At 38.8% G+C, this 18,667-nt stretch overlaps 1 protein-coding gene across 3 annotated transcripts; it reads left to right on the forward strand.

The window, feature by feature from the left end:
* Positions 1-155: 155 nt before the first annotated feature.
* MMADHC (metabolism of cobalamin associated D) lies at positions 156-17,818 on the forward strand. 3 transcript variants are annotated; one of them, XM_039494376.1, is made up of 8 exons: positions 156-254; positions 933-978; positions 4,763-4,907; positions 5,165-5,382; positions 8,629-8,734; positions 11,054-11,184; positions 14,089-14,175; positions 17,499-17,818. In XM_039494376.1, the coding sequence occupies exons 2-8, from the start codon at positions 970-972 to the stop codon at positions 17,691-17,693; spliced, it is 891 nt and encodes a 296-aa protein (XP_039350310.1). In that variant the 5' UTR covers positions 156-254; positions 933-969; the 3' UTR covers positions 17,694-17,818. The 3 variants fall into 3 exon arrangements, with proteins under 3 accessions (XP_039350310.1, XP_039350309.1, XP_039350311.1); XM_039494375.1 differs by having other exon boundaries at positions 214-400; XM_039494377.1 differs by lacking the exon at positions 156-254 and adding an exon at positions 597-849.
* The last annotated feature ends 849 nt before the right edge of the window (positions 17,819-18,667 follow it).

The raw sequence follows: 18,667 nt of genomic DNA on the forward strand, positions 1-18,667 counted from the left end.
CGCCGCCGCCGCCTCATCGATGGACTCGGCGATCTCCCCAACCGCCTCGATGCAGCGTGCGTCGATTTGCTCCGCCTGCTGCGCGGAGACTGAGCGGCCGCTCTCGCGAGCCTGACCGCAGGCTGGGCCGCGAGCGCGCCGATTCGCGCCGCCCGCTTCGCGCCATGGATGAGCTCGGCGCTCTCCTCATCGATGCGCTCCCGGAGTCGATTCGTCGGCCGCGGCGCCATTTTGCAGGAAGAGCGGCGAGGGAGGTAGGAGCCCGGCCGCCGACCCCAGCGCAGCGCCTGCCCCTCCGTGGGGCTGCACCCGAGTGTGGCCGTGGGTCGGGCTGGCTGCACCGCGAAGGGCCCTTCGCCGGGCGTGAGCTGGGCCTGAGGGGCTGCTGTGCCGAGGCGAGGCAAGCCGCGTCCGCGCTCGGGTCCGGGGGGCTGCTGGTACAAGGCGGGCGAGGCCGATGGCCCATCGCTGCGCTGGGCGGCGGGGGCGGCGGGTACTGGGTTGAGGCTGCAGCAAATCGCCTCCCCCTCTGGCGTCTCCCAGCGCCGGACGCAGCAGTTTAAACGTCCAAAACTTCCCTCTGCGCAGCTTCCGGTTGGGTTAAGGGGCGACGTTGTAGGCAGGGACCTGCCACTTCCGCGGGTGCGGCTGTCCGTAAGGGCGGGTGGGGGCTGCCTGCAGTCTGGCCCGTTTCGTGTTGGTTTGATGGCCCCGGGCTCCCTGCAGGCTGTCAGGGCGGCTGTCGGCGGAGTTCGGGAACTTGCGCGGTACCGTTTGGAGGCCATACGGGAGAGCTGCGGTGCAGTCAGGCTCCTGAGCAGCGCGGAAGCAGGGGCATGTTCTAGATAGGTTTGTTTACCATCCTCCTAACCACAGCATCTGACACTATATAACCAGTCACTGGTGTGTGATATTTCTTTCTTCTGTTTCAGGAAGAATTTTATTTAAATAGAGAAACAACCCTCAGAAATGGCCAATGTGAGTAATTTAGTCATTGAACTCTGCTACCAGTAGCTTATAATGTTAGTGGTGTCATTAAGCTAAACAGCATAAGCAGGAAATTTAGTTTTCATTTGTATTGTGACTTCAGTTGGGTGCCATGAAAGACTCCTCATGCCCCTCATATCTGAAGATTAGCCCTGAAGAAGAGCTCTGTGTAAGCTCAAAATCTTGTCTCTCTCTCACCAGCAGAAGTTTATCCAGTAAAAGATATTACCTCACCCACCTTGTGTCTCTAAGATAAGACAACATGCAAACTACAAAAAAATTTGTTAATATTTTATGTGGCACCAGATTCTCTCTTATTTTTTCATGGCATCAGTGAAATTCTGTGTAATTCTCCTACATAAGGTTAGATTGTTCATAAAGATTCTGTTGTACGCAACTTTTTTTTTTAACGTAAAAACAGTGTTGGATTGTTGACTGATGGAAAAATTTGACTGGCTGAATTTTTTGAGGCTGATTTATAAATTCATATATTTGTCCCCAATCCTACAAACACTTATGCACATGCTTCGGTCCCCCCTCCCGCGGTCATGTGGTATTTTTTGTTGTCGGAAGGGGGTCATGTCACAATGAAGTTTGAGAACCCTTGATATAGGGTATCCTTTTACACAAGATTTCTGGTGATAATGTAAACCATAAGTGTAAAGATTAAGTGGTTATACTGTGTGTACAATAAACTAAAAATATACGTCTGTTCTGTGTCTTGAGTATATTTTAATATTTATTATAGAGTTTACAAAAGAAATATTTTTTTAAATTGTCTAGCAATCTAAATCATTTATCTTGTATAAACCTTTCACATTAAATAGCAAATTTTGATATTTCAGAGGATGCTCTGGCAGCACAAATTGTAATTTAAAAAATTAAATTCTGATTGTGCTGATATTAACTGTAAAAATTATTTGATAGAATAGTGTGAAATACAAGGCTGTGAAAGCCATTACTTAAAGCTGATTTCAAGTAATTGTGTACTGATTATAAGCACTTTGAGATCTAAGGATAACACACGCTGTAAGGCCCTAATCGTGGAAGTATGAACATGGGTAATCTCATTTTCGTCAGTGACATTCTTTGTGCGGGTGTGTTTGTAGAATTGGGCCTTAAGTGCTAAGTTTTATTATTTTGATATTCCTGGATGGTGCCCCATTTGCAACAGTGCCCCATTTCAAGTAAAGCATTGAGGTGGAATCAGATTGCACTGTGCTGTGATGTGGCTTTTGAATTTAATGGAATTTTGGGCCCAAAATTCCAATTTAAATTCTAGATCCCTGCAAATGCTGGTGCATGTCAAGTGCTTAAATGTACATGTATAAGTGTCTGCAAGATTGTGGTGTTTGCCTTTAGAAAGACAAAGTGGTTGAGGTAATGTCTTTTATTGGACCAACTTCTGTTGGTGAGAGAGACAAGTTTTAAGCTTCTGACCTGAAGAAGAGCTCTGTGTAACCTCAAAAGCTTGTTTCTCTCACTAACTGAAGTTGGTCCAGGGGTGGCCAACCTGTGGCTCCAGAGCCACATGCGGCTCTTCAGAAGTTAATATGCGGCTCCAGGGCTGGAGCTACAGGTGCCAACTTCCCAATGTGCTGGGAGGGGGTGCTCACTGGTCAACCCCGGGCTCTGCCACCAGCCCTGCCCCCACTCCACCCCTTCCTGCCCCCTCCCCTGAGCCTGCCATGCCCTCGCTTCTTCCCCTCCCAGCCTCCTGCATGCCATGAAACAGCTCATCAGGAGGTGTGGGGCGGGGAAGGTGCTGATCCGCAGGGGCGCTAGTGGGCAGGAGGCGCTGGGAGTGGGGGGATGGAGCTGACGGGGGGGGGGGCTGCTGATGTGTTAATGTGGCTCTTTGGCAATGTACATTGGTAAATTTTGGCTCCTTCTCAGGCTCAAGTTGGCCACCCCTGAGTTGGTCCAATAAAAGATAATAGACCAGCACAGCTACAACAACATTGCATACAGGAAATGTTTGGTTTTGGTCAGATATTGTCAGTTTAATACGTATTTTAGATAATTAACAAAAAAGATGTCTGTATAAGGTACACTAGCCTTTACTACATACAGGCTTTGTGTTCAGGTTGACAGGATTAGGTCCCAATCCTGCATACATGCACGTGTCTGACTTTGAGCATGTGAGCAGTTCCATTAAAGTCAATAGGACTACTCAAATGCTTAAAGTTAAGTGTGTGCATACGTGTGTATAGCACTGGAGCCTTAAGATTTAGTCCCACCCTGAAAATCTTTTCAAAAATTCCCCCCCAGTTCTAGGAAAGTAGAACAGAGGCCCAAATACTGTCTCACAAGATGAACCTAAATTAAGCAACAAGATAGAGTTTTTAGGGCACTGCAGTTCAGCAGGTTGGAAATCTTGTGGTAGCTCTAAGTATGTTAAAAATGAAGGAGTTTATTTAATTAAATATAATGGTTTATTATTTTGGTATTAAAATTCAATTTATTTTACTGTCCCTAAACGTTTGAATTGGCTACAGATTTGTTTTTCTAGTGCATAATTGGATTGTTGAAGTCAAGAAACTAGAAGTTGTTGGCAGCTTGAAGTTATAGCAGTTAGATACTTAGTAGCTGGAGTTCTTGAAATTTGGGGAGAAGATTAAATTTGTGGGCTTAAGCACATTAGCTGGATATTTTTGCTAAACCAATCAACAGTAAAATAGTGAACAATGTTGACATTTAAATTTATCATCATTAGGATTCAGAGTTAACAACATTGAGATGAATTGGAGTTGGTCACACTTCCGAGTGCTATTGTTTCAGGCTGTTTGCAGACTTGGGAAGACAACATTGCATCCATTTATGCTCGGTTTGTTTTTTAAGGTTTTTCTTTGCTATCATAGAAGTAGGTGTTGTCTTTTTGTTTTTGTATTTTTGTAATTGAACGCTTAGACTTGGAAACACAATTCTGTGGCAAATTCTGCCTCTGCTGAATACACAAGAGCTATGTGGCCTTTTGATTGTAAACCCATATTGCTGTTTTTTTTGTAGCTGAAAATGTTTTGTGTCTGCAGAGCAAAATAATGTTGTCAGTACTAATTTTAGGCTTTCCTGGCTTGATTGTGTCCCTCAAGTTGAAATATTGCAGGTAGATGGTATAGTGACTGAATTGCTACTCCTGCCCATTCTGATAATTTGGTTTTAAAATAAATTTGCGTGCGCATTCTGTGTGCGCTTTCGTATTCTTTTACATTTTATTATTATTCTAAGTATCCTGTAATACCTTTGCACCAGGGGGTGGACTAAAAACAGTGCTAGTCTGTAGGGCAAAGCACTGAGATTAGATATCCGTATTTACTTACCTAAAATATTTTGATGGATCCTAAGATTAACTTTCCTGATTGTTTTGTATTTTTAGGTTTTTGGTTTTTTTCCCCCCAAATGTAACAACAGCAGGGAAAATGATACCTAGTGTATCATGACCCTATACATAACCATATTTACATTCATGTGTTGTCACAATGATACCCCTGACTTTTAACCCCTTTCTAACTGTAGCTCAAGTGTGGAGGTATTTCAGTGTGCATTTTTGTTTGCATTGTGCAGTTTCCTTTTATCAAAATTGAATAGGAAACTTACAGTACTAATGAAGTGTAAAATATTCTTACAGTTAAAAAATACAATTAATGACACTTCATTACTATATGTTTTTCTATGGAGTTGCATGTAGTTTTGTCTTCTAAAAAGTTAAATATAAATTCATTGATCACTTTTCCTTGCAACAGGTGACACTCTTTTCTTCTTTCATCCTCTTTAGGTGCTCTGTAACAGAGCAAGACTGGTGACCTATCTACCAGGATTTTACTCCTTGGTCAGAAGGGTTGTTAATCCCAAGGCTTTTTCCACCGCAGGATCTTCTGGCTCAGATGAGCCTCATGTTGCTGCTGCACCTCCTGATATATGTAAGGAAAAATAAACGAATTTTGTTACATTTACTGCCTACCAGAGTTCAACATCTTAAAAACTATCTGTCTCAAATAAATAGAGAGAAAATTACATTTTTTTTAATATGGTGAAACATTTAGTTTTTTCACTTAATCTTTGTGATTACTTTTTTTTTGTCTGTTTTACATAATTGTACTCAAATGTTTTTATTTAGGAATTAAAAATAAGTGTTTTTTCAATGTGAAGAATAATGTAAGCACTCAATTTTTGACAGGTCCAAGAACTGTGTGGCCAGATGAAGTAATGGGACCATTTGGTCCTCAGGACCAGAGATTCCAGCTCCCGGGTAATATAGGTTTTGATTGTCACCTAAATGGTACAGCTTCTCAGAAGAAAACACACGTTCATAAAAGTTTGCCTGATATATTAGTGGAGCCCTTATCAAGTGAGAGACATGAATTTGTGATGGCACAATACATAAATGAGTTTCAGGTAAGAACAACAATTTAATACATGAAGCTGAAAATTGTAGTAGTGTTTTGATTTTCTTATATGCCAGTGAGTAATCTCCCAAAAATAGAATATTGATTGTGCTCTGAAAGTGATGTGAGATGAAAATGAACAGAGATGGGGGGAGGGATCATATAGAACATTTGTTTCCCAAGAAAATCAACTGTCTCTTTTAAAACCCCTGACACTGAGTCATGTGAATATTTTTTGCAAAATGTCTAATGAAATAGCATTTTAAATATCTGCTTACTTGTATGAGCTATATGAAAACAAGATTAGGTTAATTTAACTTTAAAACAAATTGTTGACTTAGTCTTATTGATCTGTTTTTACAAAAAACAGATCAGTGTTAATTATTAACTTTTAATGATTTCCTTTGGATTGGATGGGTCTAATTCATTAGGACAAAGTCTCCCTTAGTTGTGCTTGTGGTTCTTGTATGTTAAAATAAATAAATAAAAGTTCATGAAAGCCAACGTGAGAAGTGTACTAACAAAACTTGATTGTAGTTGAAGTTACTCCTTTCAGAGATGCCTTATTAACTATAGGCAGTTTGACTATTATATTTGCTGGCCTTGTATATTAAGAAATTTTTAGCTCATGTATAATGCCATCAGTGAACTGAGACCTCACTGGTTTTGGAGCCAAATTAGCAATCGACATTACCCAAAAAAGCCACAGTAGTGTGAATTCATTATTTATTTACTGTGTGTGTGTATAATCTCACAGCAAAACGGCTGGCCAAGTATTACTATTTTATCAACTACAATTGGTTATAACAACATAGTAAAAGCAACCTGATTGGTTAATAGCTTAGGTTAAATAATTAAATCACAGTGTTTTAATATCATTGCTGCAAAGAGCTGTAGGTGATGCGTTTAAAGAGCCACTTGCCTCTCCCAAGCCTCAGTCTGAGTATCACTGAGCTAGTATATTGGCTTTCCACAGCCCACATGAATGTTGTGACATCCTCAAACATAGGAAATCAGTTTAAAAATTATGATAAACTATTTTTATATAAAAATGCTGTACAATATTTCTTGTGTATATATAACCTGAGTTTGAACAATCCACTTGCCCATAGTGAGCTTTCTGGCTCAGCGCCTTGAACTTCTGTGGAATCAAAGCTTTAGTTTAAAAAAAAAAAAAAAAGTGAACCAAGTGTAATTGACGCAGGTTTTGTCTGGCTGCAACTAAATCTGTAGACTGAAAGCTCCAGCACCTCTACTGCTGCTTATAGCTTTGCCAAGTTGTTGTAGAGAGAACATTGATAAGAGCACTGTCAGTTTCCACTGCTGCTATTCAGGAGGCTGTACACAAGAATCAGGTCAATTTCACTCTGCTGCTGTTTGGGAAAGTTCTGAGTATTAGTAAAGGCAAACACTGAAGCTTTTCTCTTGGGAACAGGAAACAGAGGCAAGGGGAGGGTAGAGTAGCAGAGACCCCTCCACCCCATCCCACCCCATAGCAACTAGAAAGCAGGAGGAGGTTAGACTAGAAGAGATACCCAGCTCCCCTATCAGAGCAGCCAGGAGAGATGTTTAAGTAGCCGAGGCCCAACTACCTTCCAGCAGCCAGAGTGTACTGGGGTGGATTTCAAATGTATTGTACTCCTGTGTACCGGAGGTTGATACAAAAGATAGTCTCTCAATAGGGTAAATAGACAGCACCCTGGTAAGAATACTAGCTTGCTTCCTTCCCCAGCAGTTATAGAGAGGGAATTGATTTTTGGCAACTAGGTTTAGCCCTCTGGCTGTTGGGTGTCCTGTAAATTTGTAAGCCTTGTAAGTGGAAGGACTGGTTGGATGTCGGGCGAACGAGAGAGGAAGAGCCATGAGAGAAGCAGTCAGAAAACGGCAGTGTTATCTGAGTATGAAAACACGTGCACCCAAACCACAGTTAGTGACTTTTTTTGTGAATTCTTTGGCAAGATCAGCAGATCCACTAGGTTATTTTCCACACAGAGAGGAATGCACTAGAAACCGGCTTGATGATTAACATGTTATAGCAAAATGCTAACCTAAATGTTGAGTCTTTTTAAGAGGAATAGTTTTATAGACTGACCATGTGCCTCTGCATTCGCTGCAGCTCAAGATGCTCTACAAACATACTGTATGTATAGTCCTCTTAGAGAAAAACTGTATTTACTAGTTCAACATTATTAGACTGTCAAGGGAATTGCTACATTAGCTAGCTGGAATCCCATATTAATGGTAAAATAACCTTCACATTATATGTGGATTAAAGAGCCAAGAAATCCATGTTGAAGTGTAGAACAGATGTGGAAAGCCTAATGTAACATTTCACTCTCCCTTAGCAGATGGCTGTTTTCACTGTCCTCTTAAGAACTGCAGTTTACTCCTATAACTAACTTGCAGAACTTCCACATGAAAGGCAGCTACAGAACCCAAATTGTAGCAACTAGAGCCCTAGATTAGTAGCTTTAGTTATTATAGAGCTTATATGGCCGTAATAGTGGATAGTTTTAGCTGTGAGGCTACAACAGTTGGGTACTTAAATTTGCTTGCAAAATATCAAGCTTAGGAGCAGTGCATAATTTTATGTAAATTTTTGTTTTGACTCCTGTAGTGGTATATCTACATCTGTTTAGTTTTTTTAATTGCAGCACACATTATGAATGCATGAAAATGCTAAAAGTGTCACTTTAAAGATTTATAAAGCCACTTTGTTTTAGCCATTTAGTTGACTGCTGTAGGTGTAATGTAAGTACAATTAAATATAAGGTAGTGCATTTAGACCCATCTAATATATGAAAATGGTATAGGTAAATGCGGTGGTAAAAGTTCAAAACTTTTTATGTACACATTTAGTACATATTTTGTAATGATACACAGGCCTCATATTGCAGCTTCCCTTACACAAGTAATTACAATTGACTTCAGTGGTTATAGGATTAGATTTTAGGAGAAGGCTGATCTTGATAAATCGTAGGCTTGGAAGTCAGGAGACTTAGTTCTAACAGACTTACCCTGATGTTCAAAAAAGCCTCAGTTTCTCCACCTATAAAATGGAGTGATGATGAGGTTTAGGGACTTGTTGCAAACTTTGTGAGCAGCCTTTACTCAATGGAATTACTTCTATGAATAAACGTCTGCAGGATCTGGAGATTACACAACTCCAGTTGGAAATACTCTTTTAATTGTTAATCATGTCACATATTATACGAACCTGAAAGTTACCCATTTGTATTTCCTTGATTTTCCTCAGGGCACTGATGTCCCTCCTAAACAGCAAATAAATAATGCTGAAACATACTTTGAAAATGCTAAGATAGAATGTGCAATTCAAACTTGTCCAGAACTGTTACGAAAAGGTACATCTTTCACATTTTTGAACAGTTTAATTTTTTAAGTTTTTATGAAGTAAAATATATATAGCATTTCTCACCATCAGACCAAGGTTGTGGAGGATGTGAATTATTGTTCCTATAGCTTCACATTATTAAAAAATGCAATAAAAATAATCCAAATTACTGGCTGATTACAAAGATTTACATTTTACATAATGAAATCCTTAACTCTATATGAAAATCCATACAAAATTGTTGTACTATTAACAGCAATATTCGTAAAGTAATTTAAAAATTAGTGACTTGGTAGTAAAATTAAAAGGTCAGCTGAAGTCTTTTTTAAGGTATGCTACACTCCTAGGCCTGGTCTACACTAAGAAGGGGGGTCGAACTAGGGTACGCAAATTCAGCTACGTGAATAGCGTAGCTGAATTCGGAGTACCCTAGTTCAAACTACTCACCCGTCCAGACGCCGCGGGATTGAAGTCCGTGACTCCAAGGTCGACTCCGCCACCGCCGTTTGCAGTGGGGGAGTTCCGGAGTCGACCGGAGCGCGCGGGGAGTTCGAACTATCGCGTCTAGATTAGATGCGATAGTTCGAACTCCGAGAAGTCGAACTCTCCGTGTCGACCCGGCAGGTAAGTGTAGACTAGCCCCTAGTCTGACCAAAACTACCTCCATAGCTGCTGCTTGTGATCCAATGGATTGTGTAGGCAAGCTTGCCATATCTGAACCACTTCTCTGCCCTGTGTTCACATGGGCAATATTGCCCTGGAGCTACTGAATCCTGTTATCTGGCTTCTCCTTTTTCTAGTTATCCCCATGCAACAGAAATAGTTCTGGATGGACTTGGGGTATTGCATAACTGCAAGACTCCTGGGGCTAGGTTAACAAAGGGACTTAAGTGCCTATGTTTTTGCAGTTAAAAATTTCCTAGGTGCCTGTTCTGCTACCTTGCTGTAGGCAGCCAAAGCCCCAGTGCAGTCCACAAACTGGGGGAAGTTAGAGCAGCACCTGTCTCACCTGCAGAGCTCAGTCCAGTAGGCATGCTCAGAGGCCGCCTAACTCCACATACATGGTGGGGAACACACCTCCCTCAACGTTTAGATCAGTGCTTAGAGTTCTCCCCTGGTATGTGGGAGACCCTGGTTTTCTGATGAGAAGGGATTTGAAGAGGGATCTGCCACTCAGGTGAGTGCCCTAATCACAAGGCTATGGGATATTGTGATGTGTGTCTCCCTTAGTCTCTCCTGTTGAAGCTGTTCCACTATGGATAAATAGAGGCACTGGAGGTGGAGAACTGGATCCTTGGTCTCCCACCTCCTAGATGAGTGCCCTATCCATCAGGTTATAGATTTATTCCCACTGTTTCTGGCCCAATGACTTCTCCATGCATTAGACTCTAGGAAAAGGCTCCTAGCTGTGAATCCCAACTAGAAAGAGGCACCTTCCTGTGGACTTAGGCATGTCATACCCAGGCCAAAAATGTCAAGACCACAAGCATGAAATGGTCTTAAAAAGCAGTTCAAAGATCCCAAAAGTTTTGGGGGTGGGACTTATGGTGTCCTGATGCTGAGTGTGGGGAGACAGGTCATGCCCCCCCCCCCCAAAAAAAAGAGAAAAAGCAGCTCTTGGAGTAAAGCAGAAAAACCCACAGGGTGAGCAAAAAACCCCACCAATTTTGGAAAAGGTAAACCCAAATGTGCTTAAAGTAAGCTGTTTTGCCAATGCCTAATTCTGTAAGAGAGACAGGGTTTAGCGTACACTCTTTTCCTCAGCATCTCTTCTTAGCTAGCTTATTCAGTTCTTCAGTCAGCGTGCTGCCTTTTGTGAATCCCATTCTTAGGTGCCTGTCTCTCCCCATCATTACATAGGGAGTCTGAGCACCTAACCCAGGCATTATGAATCCCAGTAATTTTGTACGTCTCTAAAAGTTAGGTGTTAGGACATTGTGTCACCACACCTGAGTCCATCTCTCAATCTAGCCCTTGGCCTACAGTGTAAACACACAATTAATGGAAGGATAATTAACACCTGTAGTTTAATTATAATTACTTCATGTTGTACTATAGTATGTTTTAAAAGAATTACATCTCATTAGCATAATACCTGGGTACCTAACTCAGCTACTAAGTCTTTGCTGAGCAGTAAGATACTTATTTGCATGCAAATTTTAAAATGTACAGATTGATGAAGTTTTATTATTACAATAGTTTAAGTGAAATGTAGCACACTGAATGGAAAAGCTCCTGACATTTGAGGTACTCTGTCTGAAGTAGAAAAAGCATAAAATATACAAAACCAACCCATTACACTCCTAACATGCTGATTCCATTTCTCTAGACTTTGAATCAATGTTTCCAGAGGTGACTGCCAATAATCTAACAGTACTAACCATAACCCAGAAAACTAAAAATGATATGACTGTATGGAGTGAGGAAGTGGAAGATGAGAGAGAATTGTTATTAGAAAACGTAAGTATTTGTATTTGGTGTCAGCATATTCTTCGATGTGGTCATATCTATTGTAGATGGGCCCTATTTTGTTTATTTTAACCTGTTATTAGTTCTGGAACTGACTTACTCTCTAATTTTCTTAGACCAATCCCTTGAGCTAGCCAAGTGTAATTTTTTTTTCTGCTGGTAAAATGGGGATAATGAACTTCACCAGTTTTACAAAACTCTTTTTGATATCTTTAGATGAAAATGCTAAATATTAATCTTATTTGGTTGTGAGATAAGTTAAGGAGTCATCTTATGTGGCAGTGTGTTAAAGCCTTTTCATACATTACCCATGATACTTGGTTTTATAATCGGTCAATATTCTACGTGGAATAACAGCCATCATTCCTTTTCACTGTAGTTCAAGAGCAATGCATTTCATGCTGTTTTGTTGCTTTGCATGATTTAATTCACATCCTTTCATAGCATTTGCTAAATTGACCTGTTTTATAATCTACAAAGCAGTGATTGGGTATTTTAAATATTCTAATAATGTATTCAGTTAATGTTTTTAACCTGAATGTCAGTAACATTTACAAATTAATCTTCCACATTAGCTTAATACAAGTGAATCTAGTTGAATTGCCACTAGAGGTCTCTTTCTAGAAAAAGCAACTTTGTGAATTTGTTGTATATTCCAGCAGATGTCAGTATTTACTGCTGACACTAATTTTCTTAACTGCATTATTTTAAAATATATCCTTTTAAAATGTTTGATTATGTTTTTTAAATCTCTTTAACTGATAGGTTCCCTTCCTGTATGATGATTTTGTCTACCAATCCATCTAATTATGGATGGGAGTCAGCATCAGTAGAAATTAAGATGAAAACAGTTCTACTCACTATCCTTGAAATAATTTATAAATGCAGTTTATCAGTAGAGGCAATGTAAGGGTTACTACAGGAAAAGGAATAAGCAGTCTAAAGTATCAGCATGAAAACTGCATACAAAGTAAAATTCCCTTCGTTTTAGTGTGTCCTTGTCTTTAAATTATTTATGGTCTGTTGGTCTTTAGCGTTGTAATCTGGTCTAATTATATGTTAATTGTCTTCCTTCTTCCTTGTGCACCTCCTTGTCAACTCTAATATAATCATTGTAAGGGTGTAGATGTAACCTCCTGGCCTAAAGGTTACTAACAGCAAATTCACAATAAAATGGCCTATTTGTTTGCTTTGTAGATGGTTAGAAATAACTTCAAAAGAACTAATTTAATGTGAGAGGCTTTTGCTAAAGTAATGGGGGTTATTTACAGACATATCTGGGTGTTTACAGTAGCAAGACTCAAGTTTAAATTAACACATCACTTTAAGTGATTGCTCTGAGGCTGTTACAACACTGGATCAAAATATCTGATTTACCAAAAATTTATGCATTAAATGCTGTCTTTAGATTGCTTACTAGTATGTCTCTGACTTACTTTAAAGTTCAAATGAGTCTTCAGTTCCACTGAACCTTTAAATAGAGAAATGGGAGACTAGATCAACAGTAAGGTAGAGATCTTGATATTTTTGACTACTGGAAGGGACGTTAACTGACTTATCAGATTCTGAATTACTCTTTGAAAATGTTGAGACATAGGGCTGTATCTGGAGCCTAAACATTAGAAAAAAATTCAACTTCCACATTTATATGGGCAGCTTTTGATTTTTAATAAAAAATAAGGAAATAAGTACACGGTCTAAATTTTAAGTAATATTATGGAGTCTGGTCTTCCACTACTCAGTAATATACCTATGGATTATACATACATATTAGGCTAGGACCTCATGCTATCATATCTTTTGTTCCTTTTGTTGCAGTATCAAGGCAAAACAACATAGTTTTACCAGTTGTGTTCACATGCTATCTAATCTGGTGTGTGTGTCACAACTTTGATGGTGTTTGTTTATGGTTTGTTTCTTTTAAAATAAAATCTATTAGACAAATGAATACAAGATGACATCAGAGACATTAAAAAAACCTTGGCCATATCACATCACCCAGCTGTACTAAAAGTTGTTCCTAAAATATAAACTTCTTTCTTTTTGTATGTTTTTGTGAGATGTTAGCCTGACATGTTCTCATCCTTGTGTGGCTTGCTTGTTTCTGAAAAATATTACTGTAAAACCTCAAAAGTTCTTAACCAACTTCCCCCCATTTATTTGGAAAACACGCATAGTACAACTTTCTTTGCATGGCCAGAAATGTTCGGAGGAGTTGAATTCCCCACTAATCTTCCCCAATGGTTAACTACAGCATAACAGTTGGTTTCAGTAGTCAAAGTATCAAATACTTATAAAACTATATTTTTAAATACATTTTTAACTAGAAAGTTTGATGTCCAGACTTATGTTTAAAAGGACTTGTAGTTAGACTTCTGTAATTCAGAGCAAACATGCATTGCTGTCCTATTCTCCTGTTCGTCTAACAAAACTTTTTGGAAATACTTAAAGTTGTATATTTAATGGCTTGTTGTAGCAAACTAGGAGATTTGGTTTTGATCTGTAAATGACTCATGAAGTAGAGAAATAACTGTAGCAATGTTTGACTTTTACAGAGGTTTAGCAGGTATGATTCTGCAAACTGCACGAGCAATCAAAGCAATTAGATGATCCTTGAACAAACTGTTAATCCTCTATTGAGTGGCACAAAGAATTTCTTTTAAATCTCATGTGATTGTAGTAGCTTAATATATGTTGTTAATTTTAATCCTTTTAGTACTGTTGTTGGCCTTTTTCTTTAAAAGGATGTTAAATTTGGCATTTATTGGTGCAGATTAGAGAGGCTCTGCACTAGGTTTAACTTAAATTCATTCAGTATTTACATATAAAAGGAGCACTCCTTTTTAATGTAATTATTTCTCCCTCCCCCTCCCACCCCCCGTTGTTTTTTTTTAGTTCATTAATGGTGCCAAGGAAATTTGCTATGCACTTTTGTCTGAAGGCTATTGGGCTGACTTTATTGATCCATCATCAGGATTGGCGGTAAGTTACTCTGCTGAAAAGAATGGGTGGAGAATGGAGACTGATATAATAGTATGTGGATCCTTTTACCCTGTCGGTTACTGGTTCAAATCCAGCTCTTTTAGGTGTTGACCAAAAACTTTTTACCTTCTGATAGCTCCCTTGGTGTCTTAAAGTGACATCATGGTCTTGGCCCAGTTGCCAGTTACTATTTATCCATACTACACGGAGCATCATTGCAATTGCTACTCTGAAGAATGGTTGTAGCAAAGAAGCTAAGTATTGGAGTATAGAAAATGAACTAGCTTCTCCTCCTCAAAAGTATACAGTCACTGCAGAATGGGGTGGGAGTACATCAGTGCATATTTCTTCTCTGGAATATTTGATAGCATTTGAGTTCTTGGACACCTTGGCACTACGTTATTTAAATACCCTTTTGCGGTAGCAATACAGTAGAATGCTCTAGTTTAAGGTATAAAGTATACTGGTAGATGGCTAATAATTCAAATAGCGATTCTGACTAAGGCTGCCAACTTTTTTCAAAAAGTTAAGACAAATTGAATACTGAACAGAATTGAATTTGACTGCATTGCATCTCTTCATCCTGATTTACATCATACTTCAAAACAAAAAAGTACACATCTAACACCCAGACCAGAATTTCACAGCTGTTTACCAACTGGGTAGCAATAACAAAATGGTCTCCTGGCACTAGTCAATTATGTCCACATTATGTGGAATATATGCTAATATTATCCCTATTAAACAGCCATTGGCATTCATTATCAAGTTAAAGTGGCTACCTGGAATATGTGTCATTAAAATTGCACTTAATAGGCATGACAATCTAGTTAAGTAGAGTTTACTAAGATCTTCTTTCATTGAAACATAAGTAATCCAAGTCCAGCCCTTTTTCTATGCTGGGAATGAGCAACTTCAAGGTTGTAGAGGACCACTAAAACCTTTTGCCTAGTCATACAGAATTTCTTTTATTTTTATTTAAAAGAAAAAAAAAAAGATTGAGCCAGGTTGCTGAGTGGTGTAGTCTTTTAGCAAAGCTGCTGGCTCATACCACTCTACTCCCCATCAGTGTAGGCACAAACTCTGCCCACACCACCTAGCTTCAGTTAGTGCTTCACCAGTGCCTGATTGATTGGCTCTCAGCTCACAGTCAGTCAAATTCTGGCCATCTCCCCCACCCCTCCATCAGTGCTTAGAGTGCTCCCTTGGCACGTGGGAGACCCTGGTTTTCTGATGAGAAGGGATTTGAAGAGAGATCTGCCAATCAAGTTTGACCTGGCCAGCCCTCTGTCTTACCAGCAAGGAAGGGGTTCCAGCACCTAGCTTTGGTTACTGCCTCCCCAGCGGCAGAGGTGCACCCTGACATGCCCGTAGTTTGGAGCCAGTTGACCATCCCTGGTCTATGCTATTCTAGACTACAAAGTGAATTTTAACCAAAGCCTGGTGCAGGTATGCACTGCTGTATGAGAGAAACAATATTCTAAACTCTACCACATTAGACCATTGTAGCTGATGAGCTAAGCATTTTAGTGTATAAAGTTTGTTTGTTCAGTTTTAAAAACAAACAGTCAGTCTGATCACTGTGGTCGGGAGGGAAAATAATAGGTTTAGCTGGGCTTTCTTTAAAGCTGGTCAAGGGGCTACTGCAGATGATGATGAATGCCCTAGTTCCATCTACCTTTTTAATTTAGTTTAAGGCAAAATAAATAGCTTTTTCTGTTTTTGTTCAAACTTACAGGTTTCTCACACTTTCATGCATTTATTGAGAAATCTGATGGCTTGCTACTATCCTGTACTAAAAGTTTGGTAGAGGTGGGGACTCTGCTTTTGGGCTCTATTCTGCAAATCTTAATCACAATGCGTAGCATTTACACATGCATCTACTTACAGTGAAGATTTCAAAATCAGTTCCTGTGCTGGGGAACTTCATAATGTATCACAAATACCTCAGTTTAAAATCTGATCATGTGAAAGTGCTATTTGCATATATGCAGTTTACGTGAAAAGACTTGGGCATATTAAATCCTATTTTAATAGATGTCTGTATGCATGCCTCAAGTTTTTTCCTTATTTTGGTTAGTATGAAATATACTAGATGTGTATATATTATCTTTACTGAAATAAGAATATATGAGTACAGGATTGGGGACAGGAACTTCTACATTCTAATCCCAGTCCCAACACCCGCTGCTTCACTTTACACAAGGCATTTAATCTCTGTGCCCCAGTTTCCTCATATATAAAATGTGAATAGCCACCTGGAAGAAATGTTGTTGTATGGAATAATTAATATCTGTAAGCACCTTGAAGATGCAAATCACTCTTAAGTGTTATTTTTCATTACAACTTTTACTATGAACAACATGTTTTCTGAAATTGTTATATAAAAATCTTTTTAAAGAGGAAATACTTTTAAAATGTATAAATCTGTAGCAATTGTCATTCACTTTTATTTCCAAAATACAAAGAAAAATCTAAAAGAACTATTGGAGTATACCTCAATAATTTTATGGATGATGGTGTCTTTTAGAATCATTGTAGTTAAGATGGATCAACTATTCCATTTAGAATTCCTCCCTTTTTCTTTTCCAAGATTTTGTAGTTTTACCATTTAAAAACTCTGGATATTTGCTGTACCATGTTTCAGTAGCTGCATTTACTTCTAACAAAGTGGGGAGGAAATAGTCTGAGTGCTTAATAATATGTTAAATTTGTAAAGTATATAGGAATTTAAGAATTAAATTCCTGGTCCTGCAAGCTCTTCTGTGAGAGTGGGTGCCTGTGCCTTTTATTTTAGAAAGTAAAGCAAATTTGACAGTTAACTCTAAAAAGGTGTGCTTGTTTGCATGTACTTTAACTATTCTTCAGAAATAACTTTAATGCAGTGGGCTCCTTTTAAAAGTTCTACTGTTTTGTTTTTTAATGTTACCATTTTAGGGATATTCTTTATCCTAAGGAATGCTTCAAGAAATAGTAAAATATTTCAAAACAGAACATATTATTAAGGGCAACCACTGTACTTATGCCAAAACAAAGCTTACAAAGTGTTTAATTATGTGTTTTAAACAACCTATGTCCAAATCCTTTGGGGCTAGGAATTATGTGTTTCTCTTTTAAAAATTAAAAACCCCCACAAAAACCCTAAGTAGCTTATTCACAGTGAAATCACTTTACAGATTTTGGAAGCAGTTTTGTTACTAGTATTGCTAGGTTTGCATTTTGTTTAAACTCCAGTAGATCTGTAATATTTAAATCTTAAACCTCTGTTTTGTAAGATTAATCCAAAATATCTTTAAAATATGAAAATTGTCTTTTTTCCCCAGTTTTTTGGGCCATACACGAACAACACACTGTTCGAAACAGATGAACGCTACCGCCATTTAGGATTCTGTGTTGATGACCTTGGCTGCTGCAAAGTTATCCGTCATAATCTCTGGGGTACCCATGTGGTTGTAGGAAGTATTTTCACAAGTGCTGAACCTGAAAGCCCTATCATGAAGAAATTAAGTGGAAAATAGCAACTGTCTTACACAGGTCAAATATTAACTTGTATTTTTACTTGATAATTTGTCTATAAACACTGTCAGAAAATGCCAAGTTTTAGAGTATGCTCGCTTATTAATAATAAAATAACTGTTATTTATTTTAGTCTGCGTGCAATACATATTCACCACATGATTTACAATATTAATTTACAACATTTTAGTTGGTAGGTATGGATATGCCATATGATTTTTAAGCTGCAAGTTACCCTTGTCCTGAGTTGATTGAAAGTATAACACCAAGCATAATTCAGCCCCCTTCTGCTTGCTAATTGAAATGCCTGTAGCTATCCATGTTAGCAAGATCACTCTGAGCTCATAGCTTTGCCAGGCTGTGGAGATGAACCTACTCTGTTCTGAGGGTCTTAATTTGCTGTCTAGGCATTCTCTCCCCTATCCAAAACAATGCCATATAGACGTGCTTTGAGTTTTTGGGCCTTATCCCCGTGAATAAAATCCAGAAATGTTTGCGAGATTAGTAAACACTGCTGTTTACAAAACCAACTGAATTATTGCACAAATTAAAAAATTATCTTGGTAGGCACACATTTAATATTAATTTTCTAAAAGAATGCTTGGTCTCTCAGTAAGACTGTAAATTGTCTTCTCCAGTGAGGATCTCTATAGCAATGTATTTTCACAAACATCTTATTGCAAAAATAAATTATTTTTTGTTTTTCGTTTGTGGCAGTAGACCACTGTCTCCTTGAAGAGTCTGACTAACCTAATCTGAATTTTAATAATTAACCACATCTTACTGTACTTTTCTTAGAATGCATTTTCTGATTATAAAACACAGAAAAGTGATTGTCAGACCATTGACCAAAAACTCTCCAATCAGCTCTCCGGCTGGGGTGCAGGTTCTGGGTTGAGGCTGGGGATGAGAGGTTTGGGGGTGCAGGAGGGTGCTCTGGGCTGTGGTCGAGAGTTTAGAGAGCAGGAGGGGGATC

The sequence above is a fragment of the Mauremys reevesii genome, linkage group 11, assembly GCF_016161935.1.
Source record: "Mauremys reevesii isolate NIE-2019 linkage group 11, ASM1616193v1, whole genome shotgun sequence".
Taxonomy (NCBI): domain Eukaryota; kingdom Metazoa; phylum Chordata; order Testudines; family Geoemydidae; genus Mauremys; species Mauremys reevesii.